The 24727-nt window shown below is 43.8% G+C and overlaps 1 protein-coding gene across 3 annotated transcripts in view; it reads right to left on the bottom strand.

Moving 5' to 3' along the window:
• Positions 1-24727, bottom strand: part of LOC134607980 (uncharacterized) — a 109446-nt gene that overhangs the window by 51623 nt on the left and 33096 nt on the right. For 2 of the 3 annotated variants that reach the window (XM_063450597.1, XM_063450598.1), the window contains exons 4-5: positions 5897-5924; positions 3872-3988 (exon numbers count right to left, since the gene is read on the bottom strand). In XM_063450597.1, coding sequence (XP_063306667.1) covers positions 3872-3988; positions 5897-5924 — 145 coding nt within the window. Of the gene's footprint in view, positions 1-3871; positions 3989-5896; positions 5925-7447; positions 7517-24727 lie in introns of all 3 variants that reach the window. The other variant, XM_063450596.1, reaches the window with a different exon arrangement.

Here is a 24727-nt window from a genome sequence, read left to right as displayed (position 1 = left end):
CGGGGAGAGGCTTGCTCATTGAGCAGCAACAAGCGGGACCTTTTCCTGGCGGTGAGTGGAGTGGACGGCCCTCGCTCCACTATCCCGCCTACCGGAGCCAGACAAACAAACCACATCTGAGTGGCCCCGGTCCCCCCTCCCCCCCCGGGACCGGGGGTGTGATTCTGGTCCTCGCCCCACAGCCTCATTCGGGCCAAGCGACCAGAGCCCAGGGACGCCAGCATCCCGCTCGAGGGCAAGGCGCACCACCCAAGATGGCGGGGACCATGTGCGCTGGAACCAGCAGAAGGGATTGCCCTCACGCAACGGCCAAGCAACCGACGGGGTACCCAGATGCCGGTCTGAGGGGCTATATGTCTTGAGAAATATATTAAAAGAACAAAAACAAACCACACACTCTAGGCACCAAAACAACTTAATTTCAATGAAGATGCCATGGCGCCTAGAGGCCCTGGGTCTTACCTTATTGGGTTAAACTATTTTCAAAGTGTTGGTTCCAGTGCTCCTCCTGGACGCCCTGCCTCCTACTCCAGCCGATGCTTCAATGTCTTTCCGTGTGTGATAGACTGATGCTCTCAGCCTTTTACTGGCCTTCCATTAAAAGAAATCCTTTATAAAAGGTCCATACATATTCTATCCCCGGCACCTATGAAAAGGCCTTGAAGCTGGACCAAAGTAAAAGCCAGGAAGCCTAGGAGGACAAGAGTTGTGGCCTGCACTTTAGGGTTCGAAAACAGCTTAATTACAGATGGTAAGACGGCACTCAGGACCCCCAAGCACCATAACAACTTAATTGATATGAAGTTTTTATGGTACATGAAGTGGGCCTTTCACTATGGCCTGCAAAGTTGTTGACATCCCTTGGCTTAATGATTTCAGAGGGTGACATAATAATATTAAACTATATAAAACTTTTGGCTAGTTTCTAAGTATGTATTGGGGTTCTAAATGTTGACCCACTATGTCCTGTTTTTTCCCCAAAAAATATTAAAACCTCAAAAAAATAAATGAATATTACATTATTTTGTACAAATATATATATATATATATATATAAATAAATATTTTTTTTGCCAATCTTTGTTTTATTGAGAGGATAGCATGGAACAGACAATCATAATGACATCAGAGTTTGACAGCTTAATACAATTATGCAATACACAATTCCAGTCATAGACTTTGCTGGATGACAATAACATTTCTTTTTTGAAGTGCCGCGTCTAAACTGGGGACAGGGGGTTAAACTGGTAGATGGAGTAGGTTAAGTTGACATGAAAGTTGCTATGAATTATCAATGCTGCATAACATGCTAGGTTTTCACAAGTTCATGTAATTCTAGATACTTAAAAAGATTCTATAGTGCCAGGAAAATAAAATATTTCCTTGGCAATGTAGAGTCCTATAGTGCCTCCTCCCCCCCCCCCCCCCCTTTCCCTCCTGTCCTCCCTCCTTCGTGGCTGAAGGGGTCATAACCCCTTCATTCACTCACCTGAATCCAGCGCAGATGTCCCTCGTCGCTGGGTCAGGCTCCTCCCACACCCATGCTAATGTGCTCGCATTAGGATTTCTCATAGTGGCTGGTGGACAGCCACTAGAGGAGTTAACCCTCAGAGGTAATTATTGCAGTTTCTCAGAAACTGCAATAATTACCACTGTAGGTTTAAGGGACATGGGACCTTGCACCCAGACCACTTTGATGAGCTGAAGTGGTTTGGGTGCCTACAGTATCCCTTTAACTAATATGCAGAGTAAGGGTTTAAGACTCTGCATGCACCAAAATAATATCACAGCAATGTAAAATAAAGGTAACAGAGGTATCAAATGCAGTGATTTATCACCCGGGACTCCCATATGGCAGCACATGAGCTACCAGGTTGCAAACCAACCACAGTCAGCCAATGCCTAAACTTGGCAGCGTAAGCCCGGAAGCATGTAGGCTGCAGAGGGTAACCGAGTTATGCAGGTGGGACAAGGTTCTCCTCCAGCCCCGGGCCTGTGTGGAGGGCAGTGTCTGTGGACCACAGACTCTAATGCTTCGGGAGTCTGAATCATACCCATATCGGGCCAAGCGGGAGACCTAGGTGTTACTCAGCCACTAGTGGTGGACGGTCTTCCAGCCAGGTGGCCGTTGCTTGGAGGCAGTCTCCTCAGGATCCTCAGCCAAAGTAGGCATACAGCCTACAGGAGTAGAGGTTTCGCCCGAAAGAAGCAGTCTCAGCCCTCAATACCCGACCCTCTTCTTCTCCCTTTCTATGTGGGTTGTTGGAGCCATGCGCTTCACCAGCATCACCCAGAAGCATTAAAAGATCCAGTCTATTCGCACTCCACCATATTACAGCAGTCTCTTTGCAGGGCTGCGTTAACGTAAACTCCAGTGATGGAGGCACATCTGCCATTTTATAAGAGTCGCCGCCTGTGATGAACTGCGGTGTGTTACTGGAACCAGCAGAGACGTGTGTCAAGCCAGTGGGTACCAGGATAACCCTCACTGGTTCAAAGGTGGGGGAAACAGGGCTGGCAAGATAATCCACAGAGGAGCTGCACCAGGCAATCGGTAAGTAGGTAAGGCGGCGGCAGTCCACCTCACTCACAGCTGAAGTAGGCTGATAGCTCCAGATGCTCAGTCTCCCAACAGAGCTTCACAGCGTTCAGACCAGGGTCCTGCAGGCTCATCAGTAGGTACTTTGCTTACAGCTGTCCGTTTTTTAGAAAAGAAAAGGGTTGAGTTTTGCTTATTTGAAGCTTATTAAGTAAGATGTGACAGAAGCTGGTTAGACAAGCGACCTGCCAGCATAGTGGTCCGGCCCTGCCCCCATTAAATATTTCATAACTTATGAAGTTTACCCACAAATATTAAACTATTTTTTGGATAAGCTTTTCAAATATTAAAATTGAGGCCTGTGTTGCTATATTAGCTTGAAGTAAACCATACCATCATTGAAGAATGTACAAAAGTGGGGGGAGCCCTTTTACTGCTGGCCTCCCTCTGTCTGATGATGAGCTTCTAAGCTTATGCAAAGCTGCAGAAGGAAATCCCACTGGCCATTCATTGTCTGAGAATGTCAGCTTACCTCTCTCAGACGATGAATGTCATACTTTAAATAAAAATTTGCATAGAATGGACTTCCGTGCTGCCTAATGGTCAGATAGAGTTACAACTCCAACAGCAGAGGTATTAGTCCCTGTATGGGCAGTGTATCATACTGTATCATACTGTTACTTGGACTAACACTTTCAATTCCTGCAGCAGATTTTTCACATATTTGTAAATTTAAAATCTACCAGACATTTGGGTTTAGTAGACGATTATCAAGGCAATAAAGGAAACCCAACACGCAGAGACTGGCAACTTGCAAATTAGTAGAATAATCAGCAACAGGTCAGGGGCTATAAATAAGTACAACATGAAGACGCCAAGCCCAGTCAGGGGTACCAAGAATACAGAAAAATGTACACAAATCAGTAAAATAAGATAGACAGACAACCCAATACATTTTTGGAAGTACAGAGAAACCAAAACAGGGCAATGAGCTTAGGCATCTGAGGAGTTTATATAGATAGTGTTGTCTGCACATTGGATAGTGTAGATCTGGCTCAGTCACAACATATGCTTGTGTTGGTGCAGGAATGATAATTGGGAATCTGCTGCACGAATATGCTAAACCCGCACATTCTGTTTGGAGGAAATGGCTGCAGTGTTGCAGCTTCCGCATCAAGAATCATACTTATTTTTTGGCTAGTGACTACCATTCATTATCACTGGTAACATCTTTATTTCAGCCATGCGCTACACTTTTATCATCCTTACACACAGCATAAATAAACAGAAACCATTAAGGAAGATGGTATTTTTACTTTTTTCGCAGAGTTACCTGACAGGGATGTGGAGGGATAATGAGAATAAAAAGATGAAGGAAGCTCTGCATGGCAGTCATCATAATCAAGATCGTCATAATTTGGTGAATGGCTTCTTTTGCGTGAATATCGATCTTAAAATGAAAATCATAGTAAAAGGTGTCAGGCAAATGGCTGATCATCTCACGGAAAACACACACAAACACTTATAGAAATGTATCTTCAAGTAGATTGTAATTGAGAAAACAATTACATGACGTAAAGTCATGATTTTATAAAGGACACAGAGGCGAGTATTAGGCTTTATTTCTTTCTTTATTCCTCAGCAGCAAAGAAAGGATATTGATATTTTAATATAGCAATAACAAGAAAAAAACACAGAATACCCTTAAGGGTTAACATATAACATTCCAAACATATTAACCAATGGGATCAATCCTTGTTCTATGTCTCCTCATGTGACCTAATCCAAAGAAAGAGGAAGTGGATTAGGTCACATGAGGAGACATAGAACAAGGATTGATCCCATTGGTTAATATGTTTGGAATGTTATATGTTAACCCTTAAGGGTATTCTGTGTTTTTTTTCTTCTTATTACTATATTAAAATATCAATATCCTTTCTTTGCCGCTGAGGAATAAAGAAAGAGATAAAGCCTAATATGAGCCTCCGTGTCCTTTAATAAAATCAAAATTTGAAACTTCCACTCAGTCTGTAAAAGCTTGCGATACTGCATTTCCAGAGCAGCTAACCACAATGCATTGCCCAGAATCTAGGGGTAATTAGTGGATTACTTTATATAAAATTTTCTGTATAGTTGCCATCTGTCAATTCCAACTAAAAAAAGCCTGTCATTACAGCGGAGAGAAATAGGCTGGATCAGAGGCAGCCCACATGGCAATAGGCTCAGCCTCCAGCTGACCACCAATCAGCCGAAGAGGGTAAAAAAAGAATTTACACACACACATTTTAGGCAGCCATGACCCAGGAAGGATCTCTAACAGCTATCTGAGGAGTGGCCAGTGAAGTTATCACTAGGCTGTAAGGTAAACTGCATTTTCTCTGAAAAGACAGTATTTACAGCAAAAAGTCTGAAGGTAATGATTCTACTCACCAGAACAAATTCAATAAGCTGTAGTTGTTCCGGTGACTATAGTGTCCCTTTAAAAGTGCACCTATCAACGGTGCATTTACTTAGGCTCTTATGAAAGCAAAAACGCTAGTGTATGAATAGATTTTGACAGTTCTACTTAGAAATATGCCCCCATCCGTCTTTCAGGTCTTGGCCTCTATGCCAACAGAGATGGGAAGAGCAGGAGAAAGCTCCAACAGACATTACTATTAACAGCCAGCCAATGATGGGCTGAGAAGATCACCAAAAACCCCAGCAAACCTTCCTGAAACAGTGGTTGACAGGAGGAAGGAAGAGAGGATGCAGAGGTGTCTGGAGGCAAACACTATGTCACCCAGAGCACTTTTCTCCTCATCGCTCCCAAACTTCTTGACTCTCACAACCCATCCTTTTCTCTCCCCATCTTTCCCGCCCATCTTTGGTTCTCCCTATATGCCTACCATTTACCATCATTTTTAACCTCTTATCTGCACTGATCAATATTTATTATGACTGTCTATGGCTGCCATCGTTCCATGTGTAGAGTCTTATGTACCCGGATATTATTTCCAGACTGTATCACCTGGGTGCCACCCTAGGCTTTGTTGGTCTAGTAGGAAAATACATCAATGAACACTAAAAGTTGTACACTGGTCTCATCAGACGGTCCCTTTTTCCTATCATAATTGGAGGTGTAAATATCTATTTTAGATAAAGAACCCTGTCACAATTTTAATTACAAAGTTTGTGTAGAAATACAAAAAATATACTTTATGGAAATCATTTCCGAACATACATTCATATTAGTAACGAGTTTGTTAAAGGCAAAACACATTAACTGCATTATAGGCAGAAAAACTATTGTAATTGTGCAGGATGGAATGGTTAAAATATGTACACTAGGATGTGAATTAGGAAGAAGATAACATACCTTCAAATTCCTCTAGCTCTTCTTGTACCTGGATTCCACCACAGAGAAAATGATAAGTTTAGATTATTTCAAATGACAACTAAGATTAAGATAACAAAGAAGAAGAAAAAAGAAAAAAACAGAGGTATCCTGTCACGCAATGTCTGTTTCAATACACAGTTTTTAATTAAAGTATAAGCAAGAATAAAGGGTAACATTTTAAATATATTTCATACTGTAACAAAGACAACTCATATCAAATGCATGTCAAAGGAATCTCAAACACCATAACCAATACAGTGTCCTGGTATCTCAGCGATTGAAGTAGTGAAAGGTAAAATGTTGACATCCTCCTTTGCAGTCCTTGTTGTCCTTATTGTGTATGTGGCATTTGTTCCCGTGCACAAATGGTAAGATGTGCTCTATCCTTCCAAGAGAGCCAAGTCACAACAGCATGCATGGTCTGTTGGACTGCTGATACTGCCACAAGCTTGTTCACAAAAATGTGCAATTTGACGGCTATTACTTAACAGTTCATCCTTGAGAGGAGTGAAAGTGCAACTAGGGATAACTCCTACTACAGAGGAGCTTTTGGTAGAAGGTCAAAATGAGGCTCTTAAATGGCCCTGCTTGGGGACACTTCTCTGAGCAGGGCAATCTTCTATGATGCTGCCATGCACATAGGTGTCGGAGAACAGATGTACCACCTGTAGGACGGTTTTCCTACTCTCCCTTCCATCAATTCTGGCTTAGAACTCTGTGCAGACAACTGAATGACAGATGGTGATGAGGAAATGTAAATAGATTTTAAGATAATTTGCTAGCACAATGTATAGGTGTGTACCACTTCTGTTAAACATTAAACCCTGTTTACGCTCTGTCAGCTTAATGCAAACTGATCTTTGAGGCTGCCAGTGTTTTACAGTAACACAGCTGAAATGGAACTGTTTCTTTAACAAACAGCCAGGCAACCATACCGATTAAAATAGAATACAGATACTTTATTTTTCTAGATGAATAAAAACACATACTGGAACTAGCCGTAGTTTTAATTTTTTTAATTTAAAATCAAATGTATGTTAAATCACTGACGCTATGTGCGTTCAAGTGAGCTATGATGGTTATGGTGCCAAAAGTGTCCTGGCACACCACCAATTTAAGTAGTCTGTTTTATAATGATTTGACTTCTTAGCTGGGTCTGCTGAGCATAACCTCTTCTGGAGCCAGAAGCTCTCTGCCTGAGCCAAGTCTAGTGGGTGCAGGTCTTGGCGCATTAGTTGACCATAACTAGCCTTCCCTGCACTGCAAGGATTAGCTCAGAAGAGCTAATAAAAGCTCCTGCGTGGAACTTTTGGATGCAGTCTGATCGAAAGCAGCACCAGGCCAACTCCATGTTACCAAATGGTTTGACTATTTACATGGGGGGAGACCAGGTTATTCCCGACACCATAACCAGTACAGCCGTTATGGTGTTACGAATGTTCCTTTAATTCATAGAAATCTTTCCTTTTTGCTACATTGCTGTACTAATTTCAAACAGATAGCTGTAGAGATGTGTTGCGATGGGTTTACCTTCTTATGTTTATATCCTTGACGGTGGCTATGTAGTTGGGCTGCAGAAGTACACATAACATTACAATCCTGGAGTAAATGAAGACAAACAAGTGATCAATTTAATTTCAATTTAATAAAAACGAGACACTGTAAATGCTTTAGAGTAAATTTCCTTTAGAATAAAGGGCAAAAAGACAGGGGAAATGTTTGGACACACAAAAAAAAAAAATTTCTTCCCCTAATGTTAAATCACACCCCCAAAAGGAAACTCCTAGGAGCATCAGAAGGATTCAGGGAACAAGAGGAGGGCGAAATGTCAGATTAGAGAGTGAAGGAATAAAGGAAAATAAAATACATTTTAATATTTCTAACCAGATTTTAAAGTAACAGTTGGACCATTTAAATAAAGGCTTTAAATTCTTTTTCTTCTTTTTTTCTATATTCTTTATTTTTGTTGTGCACAAATAAACAAACGGTCTCCGAACATCACAACAGCATTACCAAGGTGATCAGGAATACACTTTCACACACAATGTGACAGTTGACTTTTCGGCACAATTTTCTTAAGTGGTATAAAAAAGTAGGATAGGCACAAGAGTGCAACTTAAAGACCTGGGGAAAGCATGCTTGGTGCCCATTATGAGAGATGTGGCTCTCATAATAAGTCCAGATCAGTTAGGGTAGTTGGAGACATGCAATAGACCGAATGCTTTAATGGGGGGGATGCATCAAGGCTTTTTGTCTCTAAACCTTTCCCCATCAGCAGCAGGTCACAGTCTAATCTAATGGTGCTGGTCAGCCAGCTGGCAAAATGGCACTTTGTTGGTAAGTCAGGCGGTGTATAATAATCTGCTGTCCGCTTCTCAACTCTCCCATTTGGGAGACCCCTGACCAGGCTTGGACTTGCCCCTCTGCAGCCCATGTCTGTGTACCGCTTTTCACGAGCGTGGCCGATGCGGTCTATGCCACCTGAGGCGGGCCGCCGTGTTATGGTCGTGGGGGTTTCGGTTTGCCTGTGCAGGTAATTTTGCAGGAGGGACATGTGTGGCTTGCAGAAAGTGCCAGTTTTGCAATTTCAGCCAAAATGCTGTAAAGTGGCTGTCCAGCCGGAGTAGCAGTCTGGACCTCTCCTCCTGGTGTAGCCAGGAGCATGCAGCTGCCGCCATGTTGAGAATGCTGTTCGTGACTGTAGCTTGCTTCTCGGCAGTACTGCAAGTCTCCCGCGGAGATGAGGAGCCCTCCAGGTGGGGACCCGGATAACCCCCACTAATCCAAAGGGGCTTAGAGAGTTCTGTCTTGGTCTTAAAGCTGCTCTGCATGGAACAGGAGAGCAGCCGCCTCTCCTGTCCAGAGGTACCACTAGGCCTCACCCGGTTCCTCGGGAAAAACAAGCAGTAGCCACTTCGTGGACCCTTCCCAGGGTATACAACATGTGGCAGAATACAGGTAAGTCCCAGAGGGTGCTTGGGGACAGCACCCAAAGACGGTATTTTGCAGGGTATAACAATTAGCGGAGGAGCACTTGCAAGATGCGTCCGACCATCATGATAGTCAAGTCCTGCCCCCCTAAAGGCCTTAAAGCGTCACGGTCATGCCGAACTTACCTTTCCCTAATCGCTTCCTCTAGAGATCTCTTGGGATCTGTTCATTTCTTCCTGTCTGCTCTAGTTTTCTTTAAAACATAAGACAAAGTAGTGACTATTTTGTCTTGTGTATTTGTCCTACGCCTGACCAGCTATGACCAGCGGAGGAGCAAACTGCTCCATATCCTGTGGTCAGAGTAATTTTTCACAATTCTCACCTTTCCCGAATGTCCGGTCATATAGACAGGACGCCAGCGAAACTACCGAACTTCATCCTAATAGAATGAGAACAGTTTGTTCATTCATGTTAAGACGTCAATCGGTACTTTTAGGTCGGTTCAAAATTTCATTCGAATACATTAAATGCCGATTTGATCAGTGCTGCGGCTGCATCTTGCAGCCGCTTAGTATATAGCTCCCTAATTTCCACGATATTATGGAGCTCTGTACCAAAAGGCTGTTATGGGCAAATGCAAGTTTTAGGATGTAATGTTGTATTTCTTAAACTGTGTACTTTGTCGTTAAGAGATTTTGTCCCAGACGAATTACAATAACAATAATGCATCAACAAGCTTCAAGGCTATGCTACGATTGGTCTTTCAGCCAACTTTACTAATACCAAGTGAAAAATACTTGGTATTAGTAAATTTTGCCCCTACTCGATATATCGCAAGTAGGGGCATGTCTGGTAAACAGTGTGGCTGCTCACTGTTGTAAAAAATAAAAATAAAAAAAGCCCACCCCCCCAATAAATGGCATCTCTTAAATAGCAGGGAGGGGGGCCACAGCTCCGCAAGTGAGGGTTATTCAACTAAAAGGGGGACATACGGTGGGGGCCCTAAATGAAAAGGGGTGTGTTCTTGTCCTCCCCCCCAGGTCCCACCCATGAGCAGCGGGTGAGGGACCTAAATGAAAATGGGGAGGACCTACTGTCCTCCCCCCTCAGTCCCCACCCATGAGCGGTTGGTGGGGGCCCCTAAATGATAATGGGGTGGGACATCTATTGTCCTCGCCCCAGCCCCCACCCATGAGCAGCGGGAAGGGGGACACTCATTGTCCTCCCTCCAGGACCCCACCCATGAGCGGCAGGTGGGGGCCCTAAAAGAAAATGGGGGTGGACACCTATTGTATTGTCCTACCCTCTAGCCCCCACACATGAGCAGCAGGGGGGGGCCTATTGTCCTCCCCCTCAGCCCCCACCCATGAGCGGCGGGTGGGGCCCTAAATGACAATGGGTGGGCAAGACCATACAGCGGTTTCACAGGACAGGTTCCTCTCAGAACAGGCCTCGCCATGGTCGACAAAAGAAGTTGAGTGCACGTGCTAAAAAATTAGCCCTGAAATTAAACATTCACATTTGAAGAACAAATCAAAATTCTTCCTGTGAAGAAAATAGCATGCTATTTGGGACTTTTTATGTTTCATTGGTTAAGTAGTTTTAACTACCGAACACCGACCACCCCCCTGGCTCATTTTCTTCAATGGAAACAGTCAATTAAGCGCTCTCTCTGTGTGGCCGCAATTCATATAGTCAAACGCCACGTGCAAAACAAAACAGCATGGACTGTTTGAATGCGTGCCCGCCACTTGCCGCGCATGCCGCTCCTCTCGGGAGCTGACGTCGGCAGGGGAGGTGAGATCACCAGCGCCGAGGGAGCCCGGCACTAGATTAGGGTAAGTGGATGAAGGGGTCCCACTGGAGAGGGACCCTAAGGGTGGGGGCACCCTCAGGGCACTATAGTGTCAGGAAAACCGCTTTGTTTTCCTGACAGTATAGTGATGCTTTAAAAAAAAACAAGACTCCAATTATTTCTAGAAAAAACATGAATCTATTCTAGCCCTGAATGTATTACCAAACATCAAGTCTGGAAAGAAGAATGACCACCCAAAACGTTTTTTTAATGAAAAACCCAAGGGATTTTTTAGATGTGGGGGTTGTAGTACATGTAAATTTCAAGCACAAAAAAAAAAAAAAAGGTTTTTCAAATGAAACATTTTATCAACTTTTAAAGCAAGAATGTGATATATTTATGTATGACGTCATGTAACCTGTTACCCCACGACAAATGTTTATAATATGCATGCAGTAATTATATAGATAGATGGGACAGAGCGGGCTCCTTCCCCTGGAGGCACGTCTCCGTGGTCATACCAGCCTAACTAAACACTGTAACTTACATGCTTCATGCCTTTAGCTTGTTAAAAAATTTAAAATTGTGCATCCATCTTCGATAACCCCAAATGTTGAACAGAACTTCAATGATCCCACGCAGACCACACGCAGGCAAACAAAGTCTTACTTAATGTACCTGTATGGCTGATGCTCTCTGTTGTATCATCCACCAGGGCTACTAATTTACCTACGATACCTATTATGTTTATGTTTTTCAGCCACATTATTTTAATCTACTCAGGTCGCCTATATCTACAAAGACTGCTTGGTTTACTCGTAATTGCTATGTTATGTTTAACTGCTTAACTAACTACAATACCTTAAATATAAAAATTCGTGCTAACCCCTCAAATGATGCAAAGTAATGTCTTTAACAGTTTTCAATGTTACTCAACATGTATCATTAAATGTACTGCAATCCTCGCATTCGCTGTTGTGGCGATGCAGGATCCACTGTAACTTTATGCACGAGCAAAAATAAAGAATAAAAAAAAAATGAATGTGATATATTTGATAGAATATAAATGTAGTATACAATATTTTCGGCGTACAATCAGAAAATGACATGTCAGACTTTTAGAACATTTTAATGGTACTAACAAAAACAGTGTGAAACAGTGTACCTAGAAACTGTAATAATTGTAGAGATTTAAATTTTCAGGATTTTATCTGTATTGGTTTTGATCTTGTAGTCCCTAACTGGAGCGGAGGGGATACTGAAAAAAGACTTGCGATAAAAGAAACTGAATGGATTTTTAATTTACAAACTTCAGTACCCCTGGAATGAAATGTAGACCTTGATATATTAACTTTTCTTGATTAGAGTTTTCGTGATTATGTTATATCTCAACTTCCGCCTAACAGAATTTTATTGAGGATTTCCAGATGGTTTTTAATATCATTGTTTGAGCTTTTTCTACTATATTCATCTGTCCAAGTTTCTCTTTTCTTTTTTTTTTTTACCCAAATGTTTAAAAAAAAATATTTCCTAAAAAGTATAATTTAAGGTCTTGAGTTGAATATTTTGTGTTGCGGTTTACATGTATTTTTTTAAAAAAATATCTATTAAACCCACCGACCGAAACACACTTCTTCATGCTACGAGCTTCCATCCGAACCCACTAAAAGCATCATTGTCCTACTCGCAATTTCTAAGGGTCTATAGGAACAACTCGGACCCGGTTAAAGCCCAAGAGCAAATTAAAATCATGTGGGATAAGTTCTTTGAACGTGGGTACAGGAAAGCCACACTGAAAAATGCTCTATATAGATGCCAACATGCAAAGACCGCACCTGAGACTAAGAATCAACGCCTGGTCTTTCCCACGATTTACAATACAGCTTCTACTGCATTGAGAAGGTCTATCAATGCTAATTGGCGCGTACTGAGTAACGATACCTCTCTCCCCAGTGTGTTCTCTGCTCCACCAATGATGTGCTACAAAAGGAACAAAAGCCTGAGGGACTTGCTCGTTAAGACAGATCCTTGCCACTGCTACAAAAATAAAACAGCTACTAGTAATCTTGGCTGTTACCGCTGCTTGGGATGCGCTACCTGTGGATATATTGTCCCAGGCCGCACGTTCTTCCCACACAGGCAAACGATTTACCATCAAACACCGTTTGACATGTACTAGTGACTTTGTCATATACAAATTGACATGTCCCTGTGGCCTGGCCTACATAGGCAAAACTGATCTGCCTTTAAGAGAACGGATCCAAAATCATCGTTCAAGCATCTGGGTGGCGTACAGAGATAATGTCTCGGAACTACCCGTGGCAAGACACTTCCTAGAAGCAGGCAATGCCCTCTCGTCACTCAAATTGATGGCGATTGATCAGATACCACCACCAAGAAGAGGGGGCGACCGGAAGAGAATGCTCCTACAAAGGGAGATCTATTGGATCAGGACATTGGAAACGACAGCACCTAAAGGACTGAATGAGAAATACTCACTAGCAGTCTCTCTCTAAATTTGACAATTTTACAATGACTCCTGATAAGTCCTGATTTACCCATGAGCCCACCCTGAGGGATAGGCGAGGGGGTCATCAATACTTAGATGATGGAATAGTAATACACGTCCAAGTAACCACCTAGACACATTCGTGACTATTAGAACACAGTAATGAGAGACTATATGACCTGTCAGAATTAATCTTTAACTATTCTAGAATGTTGCGGGTTTCTATGCAGTCCTCCATGTTGGCTTTGAGCGATAATGCCTATAAGCTCAATTATACTGTATTCTAATAAGGTATCCCTTTGGCCTTTGCTAACAGATACCGTGTTCTTGATATAAAGTTGGTGATTCCAATGGGACACAGTTTAAAAGGGTGCGCATTTGTTATAGAGGAGTAATGGCAAGTCTTGGCAAGCAGGTTTGAAAATATGCAATAGGAAATTGGTGACTGTTTTGATGGCATAGAGGAAAAATTTTCCCGATTAGCTAGTTTGTAAATATGTATATATTTTCATGGTAGAGGATTGTGACAGCGTCGCATAGTGACTTGTGAGGTCAGTTAGCCACTAGGTACATTTACTGGTCTTCACATAACAGCCCTTTAATTCATCTTTGGTGGGCTTTGATATAAATTATCTTTATAATTTTCACACTCACTAGCAATTTGGATTTCAATGTGTTCCCCTGAGGGTACCAAGTAATTCCCCTAGAGGGTAGTATCCCTTCTGCTATAATCCTGTGCCTCAGGAATTGACCTCCAGCCAGTTCTGATGTTTTTATTTATTATTCTTTATTATTTATTAATCATTAATTATCATTATTTTTTCATTTTTAGTGGGTGTACATTTACACCAATATGGATAACTGTTTGAAGCATGTGATTTTGTGCAATTTTGGTTATGGTTTTGACGTGCCCCACTGGCGTCTAGTTTCCATGGTAACTTCCAACGAGTGGCCGGTCACATGACTGACGCTGGCGTGACTCACGCATGCGGGATGACGTCATCGGATTGCGACCGGCACTTTTGGCGTGCAAACTGACCGGGCTACTCGATACAGGAAGCCTAGACCCAGGTGGGGCAAGTCAATTGATTGAGGTTTAAATGATGATGGTATATATAGATGTTTGATTTATGAGCTTACCTTGTCCTGATGAAAGTCTAAATGTTTAGACTGAAACGTTTAAGTTTTTTTACTTGGAGCATTAAAAGTAAATTTTTACTTAAGAAGACCCTGGAGTGCGATCTACTTCCTTGTCTATTATATTGATTTGGGGTTTTTTGTGTGTGTTTTTTTTTAGACACTTTACATCTGGTCCTGTATGTATATAAAGTATCTCACAAAAGTGAGCACACCCCTTACATTTTTGTAAATATATTATTATATCTTTTCATGTGACAACACTGAAGAAATGACACTGTGCTACAATGTAAAGTAGTAAGTGTACAACCTGTATAACAGTGTAAATTTGCTGTCCCCTCAAAATATTTCAACACCCAGCCATTAATGTCTAAACCGTTGGCAACAAAGGTGAGTACACATCTAAGTGGAAATGTCCAAATTGGGCCCAATTAGCCATTTTCCCTCCCTGGTGTCATGTTAGTGTTACAAGGTCTCAGGTGTGAATGGGGAGCAGGTGTGTTAAAGTTGGTGTTATCGCTTTCACACTCGCTCATATCGGTCACTGGAAGTTCAACATGGCACCCCATGGCAAAAAAAAAATAAAAAAATTGTTGCTCTACATAAAGATGGCGTAGGCTATAAGAAGATTGCCAAGACCCTGAAACTGAGGTGCAGCACGGTGGGCAAGACCATCTAGCGGTTTCACAGAACAGGTTCCACTCAGAACAGGCCTCGCCATGGTCAACCAAAGAATTTGAGTGCACGTGCTCAGCGTCATATCCAGAGGTTGTCTTTGGGAAATAGATGTAGGAGTGCTGCCAGCATTGCTGCAGAGGTTGAAGGGTGGCTCAGCCTGTCAGTGCTCAGACCATATGCCGCATCCTGCATCAAAATTAGTCTGCCTGGCTGTCGTCCCAGAAGGAAGCCTCCTATAAAGATGATGCGCAAGAAAGCCTGCAAACAGTTTGCTGAAGACAAGCAGACTAAGGACATTAATTACTAGAACCATGTCCTGTGGTCCGATGAGACCAAGATAAACTTATTTGGTTCAGATGGTGTCAAGCGTGTGTGGCGGCAACCAGGTGAGGAGTACAAAGACAAGTGTGTCTTGCCTACAGTCAAGCATTGTGGTGGGAGTGTCATGGTCTGGGCCTGCATGAGTGCTGCCAGCACTGGGGAGCTACAGTTCATTTAGGGAACCATGAATGGCAAAATGTACTAAGACATACTGAAGCAGAGCATGATCCCCTCCCTTCGGAGACTGGGCCGCAAACACACCTCCAAGACGACCACTAGCTTGCTAAAGAAGCTGAAGGTGATGGACTGCCCAAGCATGTCTCAGGACCTAAATCCTATGGCGCATCCTCTAACATCCACCAGCTCTGTGATGTCGTCATAGAGGAGTGAAAGAGGACTCCAGTGGCAACATGTGAAGCTCTGGTGTACCCCATGCCCATGAGGGTTAAGGCAGTGCTGGAAAATAATGGTGGCCACACAAAATATGGACACATTGGGCCCAATTTGGACATTTCCACTTAGGGGTGTACTCACTTTTGTTGCCAATGCTTTAGACATTAATGGCTGTTTGTTGAGTTATTTTGAGGGGACAGCAAATTTACACTGTTATACAGGTTGTACACATACTATTTTACATTGTAGCATAGTGTCATTTCTTCAGTATTGTTACATGAAAAGATATAAAATATTTACAAAAGGGGGGCGGGGCCTGGACTTCATGGCAGCTGGACGTGCCTCGTGTGAGCTCCGAGCTCAATCTACCCACATAGCCTGATTAATTGCACGCCAGCCAACCAGGACCCGCACAAGCACCTAAACAAGGACTTACCTACCTCAGAAGCCAGCCGAAGTGCCCCGGGTCTGCCGCCCGTGGGTACATGGAGCGTCCATCGAGGGTGTTGGGAGTGCGGCCTAGCAGTATCGCCGGACGGTTGAGGCGGCCGATCCACCGCTCTGTGCGACCTAGTGCCCTCCCAAGCTTGCAACACAGCCCTGTTCCCCCCCCCCCCCCCCCTCTGGACCGGCGGGGGTTATCCAGGTCCTCCTTAGCCTGAACCTGGCACCAACTGACTAAGATACCGCCACCCTAACTGTCTAAGATACCGCCACAACAGAAGCAAAAGCAAACAAAATGGCGGGCCAGCTTACCATGCAAGGAGCAAACTCCCAGCACTCCGAGCCGGAACCTCTAAACTCGGCACAGATCACCCAACGACAACGACCGAGCAGGTACACAAAATCAAAAGACACACGAGTCAGGCGGAGCGCGTCCAAGATGGCCGCCCGTCGCAGCTCATAGAGGGGAGCCACGAGTAGCCATACGCAGCCTTCCTCCCTAGAGGCCCTCGACCGGCTATGCTCAGCCTTCTACGAACTGCAGTGCAGCAGGGGTATGCCCAACCTTCAAGCGGCACGGGCGGTGGCCAGGTGGATCCGACAGACGACCCGCAGACGCCACTATGGTACCCCACTACAGGTATTCCAGGCGGGCATCCGTCCACACAAGCACCGGCAAATGACTAGGCAAGAGGCGGACCGCACCAACCCGGGCGCACAGTCCTGCACCCACACAAGCGGCAAGGAGAACGCCGGACAACCCCAAAGCCCCAGCAGCATGCCAGAGCACAGCACACCTAACCGGCTAACCACCGAGCAACAGCACATGAGACAACCAGGCTGCACCAAGCCAGCAACCGCCCTAAATCACTGTCCCAACTGGGAACAGCACCTGGGCAAAATATACCTCCACGGGTGACCACAACTCTAAGAGGATGGCAGCAACCACTTACAGGACATCGAGCAGCGACTGGTGAGCCAAGGGGTACCTCATGCACGAGACACTACAGATCTCCCCCTGGAGAACTTATTAGCTGCTTTGATGCAATGCCCAAACAGGGAGTAGGGTGAAAAATCCCCGAGCGGGAAACAGCTTGCCTACCGGACACCGACAACCTGCTATAACAAGGGACGACCCGACAATAATTGACGCTAAAGTAACGCTAATTAATGTCAGAATTATGTACTTTCTAAGTGTCCTAAGCGTTCTCTTTTTTCTATTTGTGGCAAGAGCCCTGACTATTGGCCATCACATGTTTTACCGTGATAGTCACTCAGCAGACACTAACTCATGTAAAATGTTCAGCATACGTTTATCAGCTTATGTACTCGTCTTGCATACTTATAATATCACTTTGCCAACTGACCCCTATCTAGCAACCATAGTGTCTATACGGGCACATAGAGATGGTGTTGGCTGCCTGTTTATGCCTCTATAATTTTACTCTAGTGTTTTTTTTTGTTTTTTGATTTTTTTCTTACCTTATGCTGTCTACACAACCAAGACCTAGAACACAACTCCTCCATCTACGAGCCAGCACTAGCACTGTGTTTTTCTCCCTTGAATAATTAACACATGTACCTATCATGATCCATACTACTAGCCTGTTTAAAGTCTATCTAATCTATAATACAGGAAATATCCCACTTAAGCTTATAACCCTTAAATCAGCAGTGTCAATATGTCTCAATTCAGACCCTATATTACTTTATAGCTGACACAGGAACTTCTCTTGAACCCATCGTTTCTTATAATATAAAATGTGCACCACTACTGTATGCCACACATGTTTATAAATGTTGAATTGACTGGCAAGCAACTGCTGTTGTGGCATTGCATGCCTATTTGTTTTCTCGCAAGCACAATAAAATAAAGAATAAAAAAAAAAAAGATTTACAAAAATGTGAGGGGTGTACTCACTTTTGTGAGATTCTGTATATATTTTTTATTCATTCCTTTTCTGATCTGTACAGGAGGTATTGAAAAATGCTTTTAACACTCCTTACTTTTTTAACATTTCACATCTCCTGATCCTCATTGTATAGAGGTTATATATTTTTAATAGATTGTATATTATATTAATGGTGTATTTTCTTTTGCGAATGCATTTTTTACATGCAACACTTAGTAAAATGAATGACACGCACACGAAAGAAAGTGTTAATTTATTTGAGAATCCCGAATGGGGAATTGCATGGTGTAGCATCCGGGGGTTTCAGCGCATGCGTGGCGACCATCAGGAAGCTTATTTAAATGCTGAAGAACAAGAGGCATAGCAAGCTCCTGAATAAGTCTCCCAAGATGAAACGCGTCGAGCTGAGTGAGGTGAATAAACTAATCTCGAGGTAGCAGCGGAGTACCAAGCTTGGGCTCATGAACATCGTTAAATGTAGACTGACCTGCATTAGACAGATTTGGTGGAATTGTGCCTTTGGCACCATGCGATTTTGCAAATTAATGTAAATTTTATGTGCCTATTTTATTTGTTTATGCATTAATTCTATGTTAAATAAATGTTACACTATGATATTTGTTTTATTTTTCATGAGGATTTATCATCAAAGTTGGTAATTAAAAGAGTACAGTAGTGACTGTGGCACCTGATCCCCTTGTTTTTGTCTTTTTCCTAGGGTAAATATTAAGGATTAAGTTTAAATTTAGAGTAAGGGGTAAAATTAGGTTTAAGGTAATAAAAGTTTGAAACTGGGAATCACACCGAAATTAGTATAGTTCTAAAATTGACTCTATATAACATCAGAAAAGTTAAGCTTTACATGGGTACTGGTGTACTATAAGCGATGTAGCCAAATAGTAATGTGGGGGTTAAAGTACTGTAAAATGTCAGCATTTATAACAACCACATTGAAAATGTAAGAAGCATTTACAACTGCACAAACCTTGGCAGAATCTGGTGATTGAATGGCCTTAAAGGGACACTATAGTCACCTGAACAACTACAGCTTAATGTAGTTGTTCAGGTGAGATCTATAGCTCCCTGCAGGCAATCTAATGTAAACACTGTATTTTCAGAGAAAATACAGTGTTTACATTGATTGATAGGAATACCTCCAGTGGCCGTCACTCAGACGGCCACCAGAGGGACTTCCTATCACGCAGGGCCCTAAAAAGGCCCTGTACACGTCATACGTTTGAAAATACGTCTGACGTGTTCAGGAGAGAGAAGGCACTGTGTGCGCGCCTTCTCTCTCCAGCCTGTCAGCGGAGGAGGGGGCGGGCAAAGACCGCGAGCTGAGCTGTCACTCAGCTCATCTCGCGGCTGCGCACACCGCACGGTAGTGCGCTCAATACTTCAGAGGGCGGCATGAATGCCGCCCTCTGAAGTATGTGCGCATGTGCGGCGAAGCCACGCATGCGCACAAGGGAGCAATGACGCTTCCAAATGGAAGCGTCTGATTACTCCCTGCTCGCGCCCGCCTATTTCGTCATTTTGACGAAATAGGGGGCGCGGCTTCACGAGGCTCCCGGCGCTGGAACCAAGTAAGTAAAATTGCCTCCCTGGAGAGTCCCTTTAACCCCTTAAGGACCAAACTTCTGGAATAAAAGGGAATCATGACGTGTCACACACGTCATGTGTCCTTAAGGGGTTAAGTGAAAAAAAACTGGGAAGTTGCTTTTGCAAATAATAAAACTATAAAAAAGGAGTTAGCTGAATTTGGGGACTGCTGTTCCTACTTCTAAGAAGAAATGAGCCTTCAGTTTGTAAAGATAATAAAAAAAAGTGTGTATGGAGGAGGGGGGGCAGGTAAATCTATAAATTAGCCTTAAAATCGTTACAAACTTGGTTAATATGTATTGGGGGACACATAGTAGTAGAAATATACCTGTGGAACAGAACACTAGGGTTTTTATAGTACTAATTAAATATGTGGAAATAAACTACAATATTGTTTATTTTTTTAAGTGCCTATTTACATAGATAATGCAAAACAAAATACAATTATCTCTCTCTTTAATTCCTTTTTGAGGACAGATCTAGCTTCCCAATATAGGCCAGATCCAGGGCCGGATTAACATAGGGGCTGATTGAGCTGCAGCTCCAGGCCCAGGCCCATTTATTAAAAAAAAAAAAATCCTTTTTTTTTTTTTTTTTTTTTTTATTGAGGCTGCCAGGCCGTGACGGTATTGCAGTAATACCGGCAATGCAAAAAATTTTCTCAGTATAATTGTAGATTACTCTGCAATACCAGCACCAGCCAGTAGGGGTCACTGTGTATGGAGAGAGGCAGGGATAGGAAGTTACAGCAGGGGAGCAGCTACACAGCACAGAGTATCCAGACAGCAGCTCCCAGCCTGCAGAGACAGATTACAGCTCAGGTATGTGAAGGATGGGGGGGCAAGGCAGAAGGGAGACATGGGGACACTGAGACACTAGGAGACGCTGTGGGACATAGGGAAACACTTTGGTTGCTTCATCTAAGTGTTGCTTCTAAGTGTGTGTGTGGTTGGAGATATTCTGGAGAGTTTTACAGAAGCTTTAACTGTCTAAGATTTGTGCTAAGAGTTTTTCTTTTCTACTGTTACAGGTAAGATTCATCTGTAGGAAAAGGTTACTGATTGCACAAGGTTTGATTTCCTGTTGGTAATTATAAGGCATTTGATTAGTTAGCTACTTGCTATTGATTGCTGTTTAAATTAGCTATTGTTTGCAAATAAGCAGAGGCCTACCCAGGTGTTAAACATTCCTAGTGGGTGGTGATTTTAGGAGTATATAAGGGTTGTTGTCATTAGCTTGGCTAATATAGCTTGGTTGCTTCATCTAAGTGTTGCTTCCAAGTGTGTGTGGTTGGAGATATTCTGGAGAGTGTTGCTTCTAAGTGTGTGTGGTTGGAGATATTCTGGAGAGTGTTGCTTCTAAGTGTGTGTGGTTGGAGATATTCTGGAGATGAACTGGAGGTAATGTGAGGTATTCAGGAGGATAAATAAAAAGTTAAGATTTGTTTGATTTAAATTATTCACCTCATTGGAATGGCAGACTTAGTTCAGTGTAATAGTTGCTATGCATTTGTTTCACGTTCCACTTTTTGGAGGTTTGGTTGTTGTCTAATCTGTAGACAGTTTCTATCTTGCGGCAGGAGATTGTATTTTTGAAGTCTGAGATTTGTAAATTTTCTGGTAAACAAACTCAGGCTGGAACTGCTGCAAAGCCACTGCCGCAGAGACATACTTGGAATGGCAGATGGATCACTGTAGTATCTGGTAGACTTGGAGTTGTGGATAAAAGGCTTATTGCACAGTCTGTTGCTCTACATAATTCATTTTCTGCACTTTCAGAGTGTAATTATGTTGTGGAGAGAGGCACTGAGGCTAGTGGTGTTGTGGAGAGAGGCACTGAGGCTAGTGGTGTTGTGGAGAGAGGCACTGAGGCTAGTGGTGTTGTGGAGAGAGGCACTGAGGCTAGTGGTGTTGTGGAGAGAGGCACTGAGGCTAGTGGTGTTGTGGAGAGAGGCACTGAGGCTAGTGGTGTTGTGGAGAGAGGCACTGAGGCTAGTGGTGTTGTGGAGAGAGGCACTGAGGCTAGTGGTGTTGCGGAGACTATGGCGAGGCTTAATAGAAAGAACTTGTTGTTGGGGGATTCCATCATAAGAGGTGTGGAGATGGACAATGGTGGTCTTGTAAGGTGTCTTCTCGGAGCTACTGCTCACAGAGACAGGAGACGTATCTGTAATATTGTTAAGCGAGCAAAGCAGGAAGGGGAATTGGATGTACTTGTCCATCTAGGGACAAATGACTTGGCTTGCAATGAGGTTTCAGAGGTTAAGGAAGTTTTTGGTGTTTTTGCCAATGATATACGGCAGGTTGCTTCCACACTGTCATTCTCTGAAGTTCTGCCTGTGCATAACACTCAGAACGACAGGCAGATGCGTATTAGGGACTTTAACTTGTGGCTTGGTGAATGGTGTCGGGAGCAAGGATTTGGCTTTATTTCTCATGGTAGCTCTGTTTCGAATGGAAATAAACTGTACAAAAAAGATGGTTTGCATCTTTCTCAAAAGTGAACAAATGTTTTCAGTGAGCAGTTCAGAGGTTTTGCTAGGATGCATTTAAACTAGGAGGGGGGGGGGCAAAAGGGTGATAAAACATCAATCCAATTGTCCCCCAAAACAAGGACAGAAGGTGCCTGTAGCAAGTAGGTTAAAAAATGATAAGCTTAGAGTCATGTCTACAAATGCTCGCAGTTTAGGGAATAAGATCCATGAACTTGTGGCAATAATGGCAACTGATAGTGTAGATTTAGTCGCTGTTACTGAGACATGGTATAATGAGAAAATTGACTGGGACATAGCAATACCAGGGTACTCTTTAAATAGAAAAGACAGGGAAGGCAGGAAAGGGTGGCCCTGTATGTGAAGGATAGCATAAAATCTAGCCTAATGGGGGCGGGGCCGGACCGCCAAGCTGGATGGTCGCAAGACAGACCAGCTCCTGCTAAATCTTAACCATTAAGCCATTAAAAATACGACTTTTGCTCCTTATACCAACCGGCAACAGGGGCCCTCGACGGGCACTACATCCAGGGTGAGGCTGGCTCAACGAGCTTTAGTGCCCTGGAGGAGAAATCTCCATTACCAAGCTGAGGCCTACTCCGGCGGTGAGTGGAGCGGACGGCCGCCACCCCGCTATCCTGCCTACCAGTGCCCAGCCAGGAGCTCAGACCCTCGAGGAACCAGCTCCGTTCCCCCCCCCTCTGGACCGGCGGGGGTAATCCCGGTCCTCACCCTGGTGCCCCGACCGCTACGACAGCGATTAAGACAGCGGACTAGCAGCACTGCCAAACTGATCTGCAGCCCAAGTGCCGACCCTAAGATGGTGGCGGCTGCAGACACGGCACATGGAACTGAGAGCATGAACGCCACCCCGCAACATCCACCGCAAACTCCGCGGACCAGAAGCACCAACCGAGCTTAATCCCATGAAGAACAGCGGCAAACACACACCCTAGCACCATAACGAAATACCTACCTCTGGAAGCTCAACACAAGCTCTCGGCTCCGTGAAGAAGAAGGGCCAGGAACCGGTGGCGGAGAAAGGGGCACAGCAAGCCAGCGTTCACCTAACAGCCGAATCCAACAGCCCGCAGTCCGAGACACGCCTCTCTCCGAACACACCGGGGTCCAGGTCAAGCAAGCCGGTTGCCGCAAATCACTCCCGGACTGCCGTGCAGCACCTGTCAATCAACCCCACGGGAGTCGCAACACAAGCAGACCGTCTGACAACAGTGGGAAAACGCAGAGCCCGAGGAGGGCATGGGCTGCACGGCCACGAGGAGACTCTCTGAAAACGAACTTCCTGGTCTTAGCTTGTCTAAATCGTGGTAACCTTGTCTAAATCGTGGTAACCTTGTCTAAATCGTGGTAACCTTGTCTAAATCGTGGTAACCTTGTCTAAATCGTGGTAACCTTGTCTAAATCGTGGTAACCTTGTCTAAATCGTGGTAACCTTGTCTAAATCGTGGTAACCTTGTCTAAATCGTGGTAACCTTGTCTAAATCGTGGTAACCTTGTCTAAATCGTGGTAACCTTGTCTAAATCGTGGTAACCTTGTCTAAATCGTGGTAACCTTGTCTAAATCGTGGTAACCTTGTCTAAATCGTGGTGATCTAGAAATTTCACCTACTATACAGCACCAACCTAAATTCAGTCACATGTAGCTGGGGGGGCATAGTGGGTGATGGTTTTTTATTTTTATTTTACATCTAAAGCCTGTATACAGCAAATAGTACATAATAATACCTGCATGTAACACTAGCCTGCATCTACTACAGGGAGTTCAGAATTATTAGGCAAATGAGTATTTTGACCACATCATCCTCTTTATGCATGTTGTCTTACTCCAAGCTGTATAGGCTCGAAAGCCTACTACCAATTAAGCATATTAGGTGATGTGCATCTCTGTAATGAGAAGGGGTGTGGTCTAATGACATCAACACCCTATATCAGGTGTGCATAATTATTAGGCAACTTCCTTTCCTTTGGCAAAATGGGTCAAAAGAAGGACTTGACAGGCTCAGAAAAGTCAAAAATAGTGAGATATCTTGCAGAGGGATGCAGCACTCTTAAAATTGCAAAGCTTCTGAAGCGTGATCATCGAACAATCAAGCGTTTCATTCAAAATAGTCAACAGGGTCGCAAGAAGCGTGTGGAAAACCAAGGCGCAAAATAACTGCCCATGAACTGAGAAAAGTCAAGCGTGCAGCTGCCAAGATGCCACTTGCCACCAGTTTGGCCATATTTCAGAGCTGCAACATCACTGGAGTGCCCAAAAGCACAAGGTGTGCAATACTCAGAGACATGGCCAAGGTAAGAAAGGCTGAAAGACGACCACCACTGAACAAGACACACAAGCTGAAACGTCAAGACTGGGCCAAGAAATATCTCAAGACTGATTTTTCTAAGGTTTTATGGACTGATGAAATGAGAGTGAGTCTTGATGGGCCAGATGGATGGGCCCGTGGCTGGATTGGTAAAGGGCAGAGAGCTCCAGTCCGACTCAGACGCCAGCAAGGTGGAGGTGGAGTACTGGTTTGGGCTGGTATCATCAAAGATGAGCTTGTGGGGCCTTTTCGGGTTGAGGATGGAGTCA

This window comes from Pelobates fuscus, chromosome 4 (assembly GCF_036172605.1).
Source record: "Pelobates fuscus isolate aPelFus1 chromosome 4, aPelFus1.pri, whole genome shotgun sequence".
Lineage (NCBI taxonomy): Eukaryota > Metazoa > Chordata > Amphibia > Anura > Pelobatidae > Pelobates > Pelobates fuscus.
Note: the sequence above shows the minus strand (reverse complement) of the source record. Positions and strands in the feature narration are given on the sequence as shown.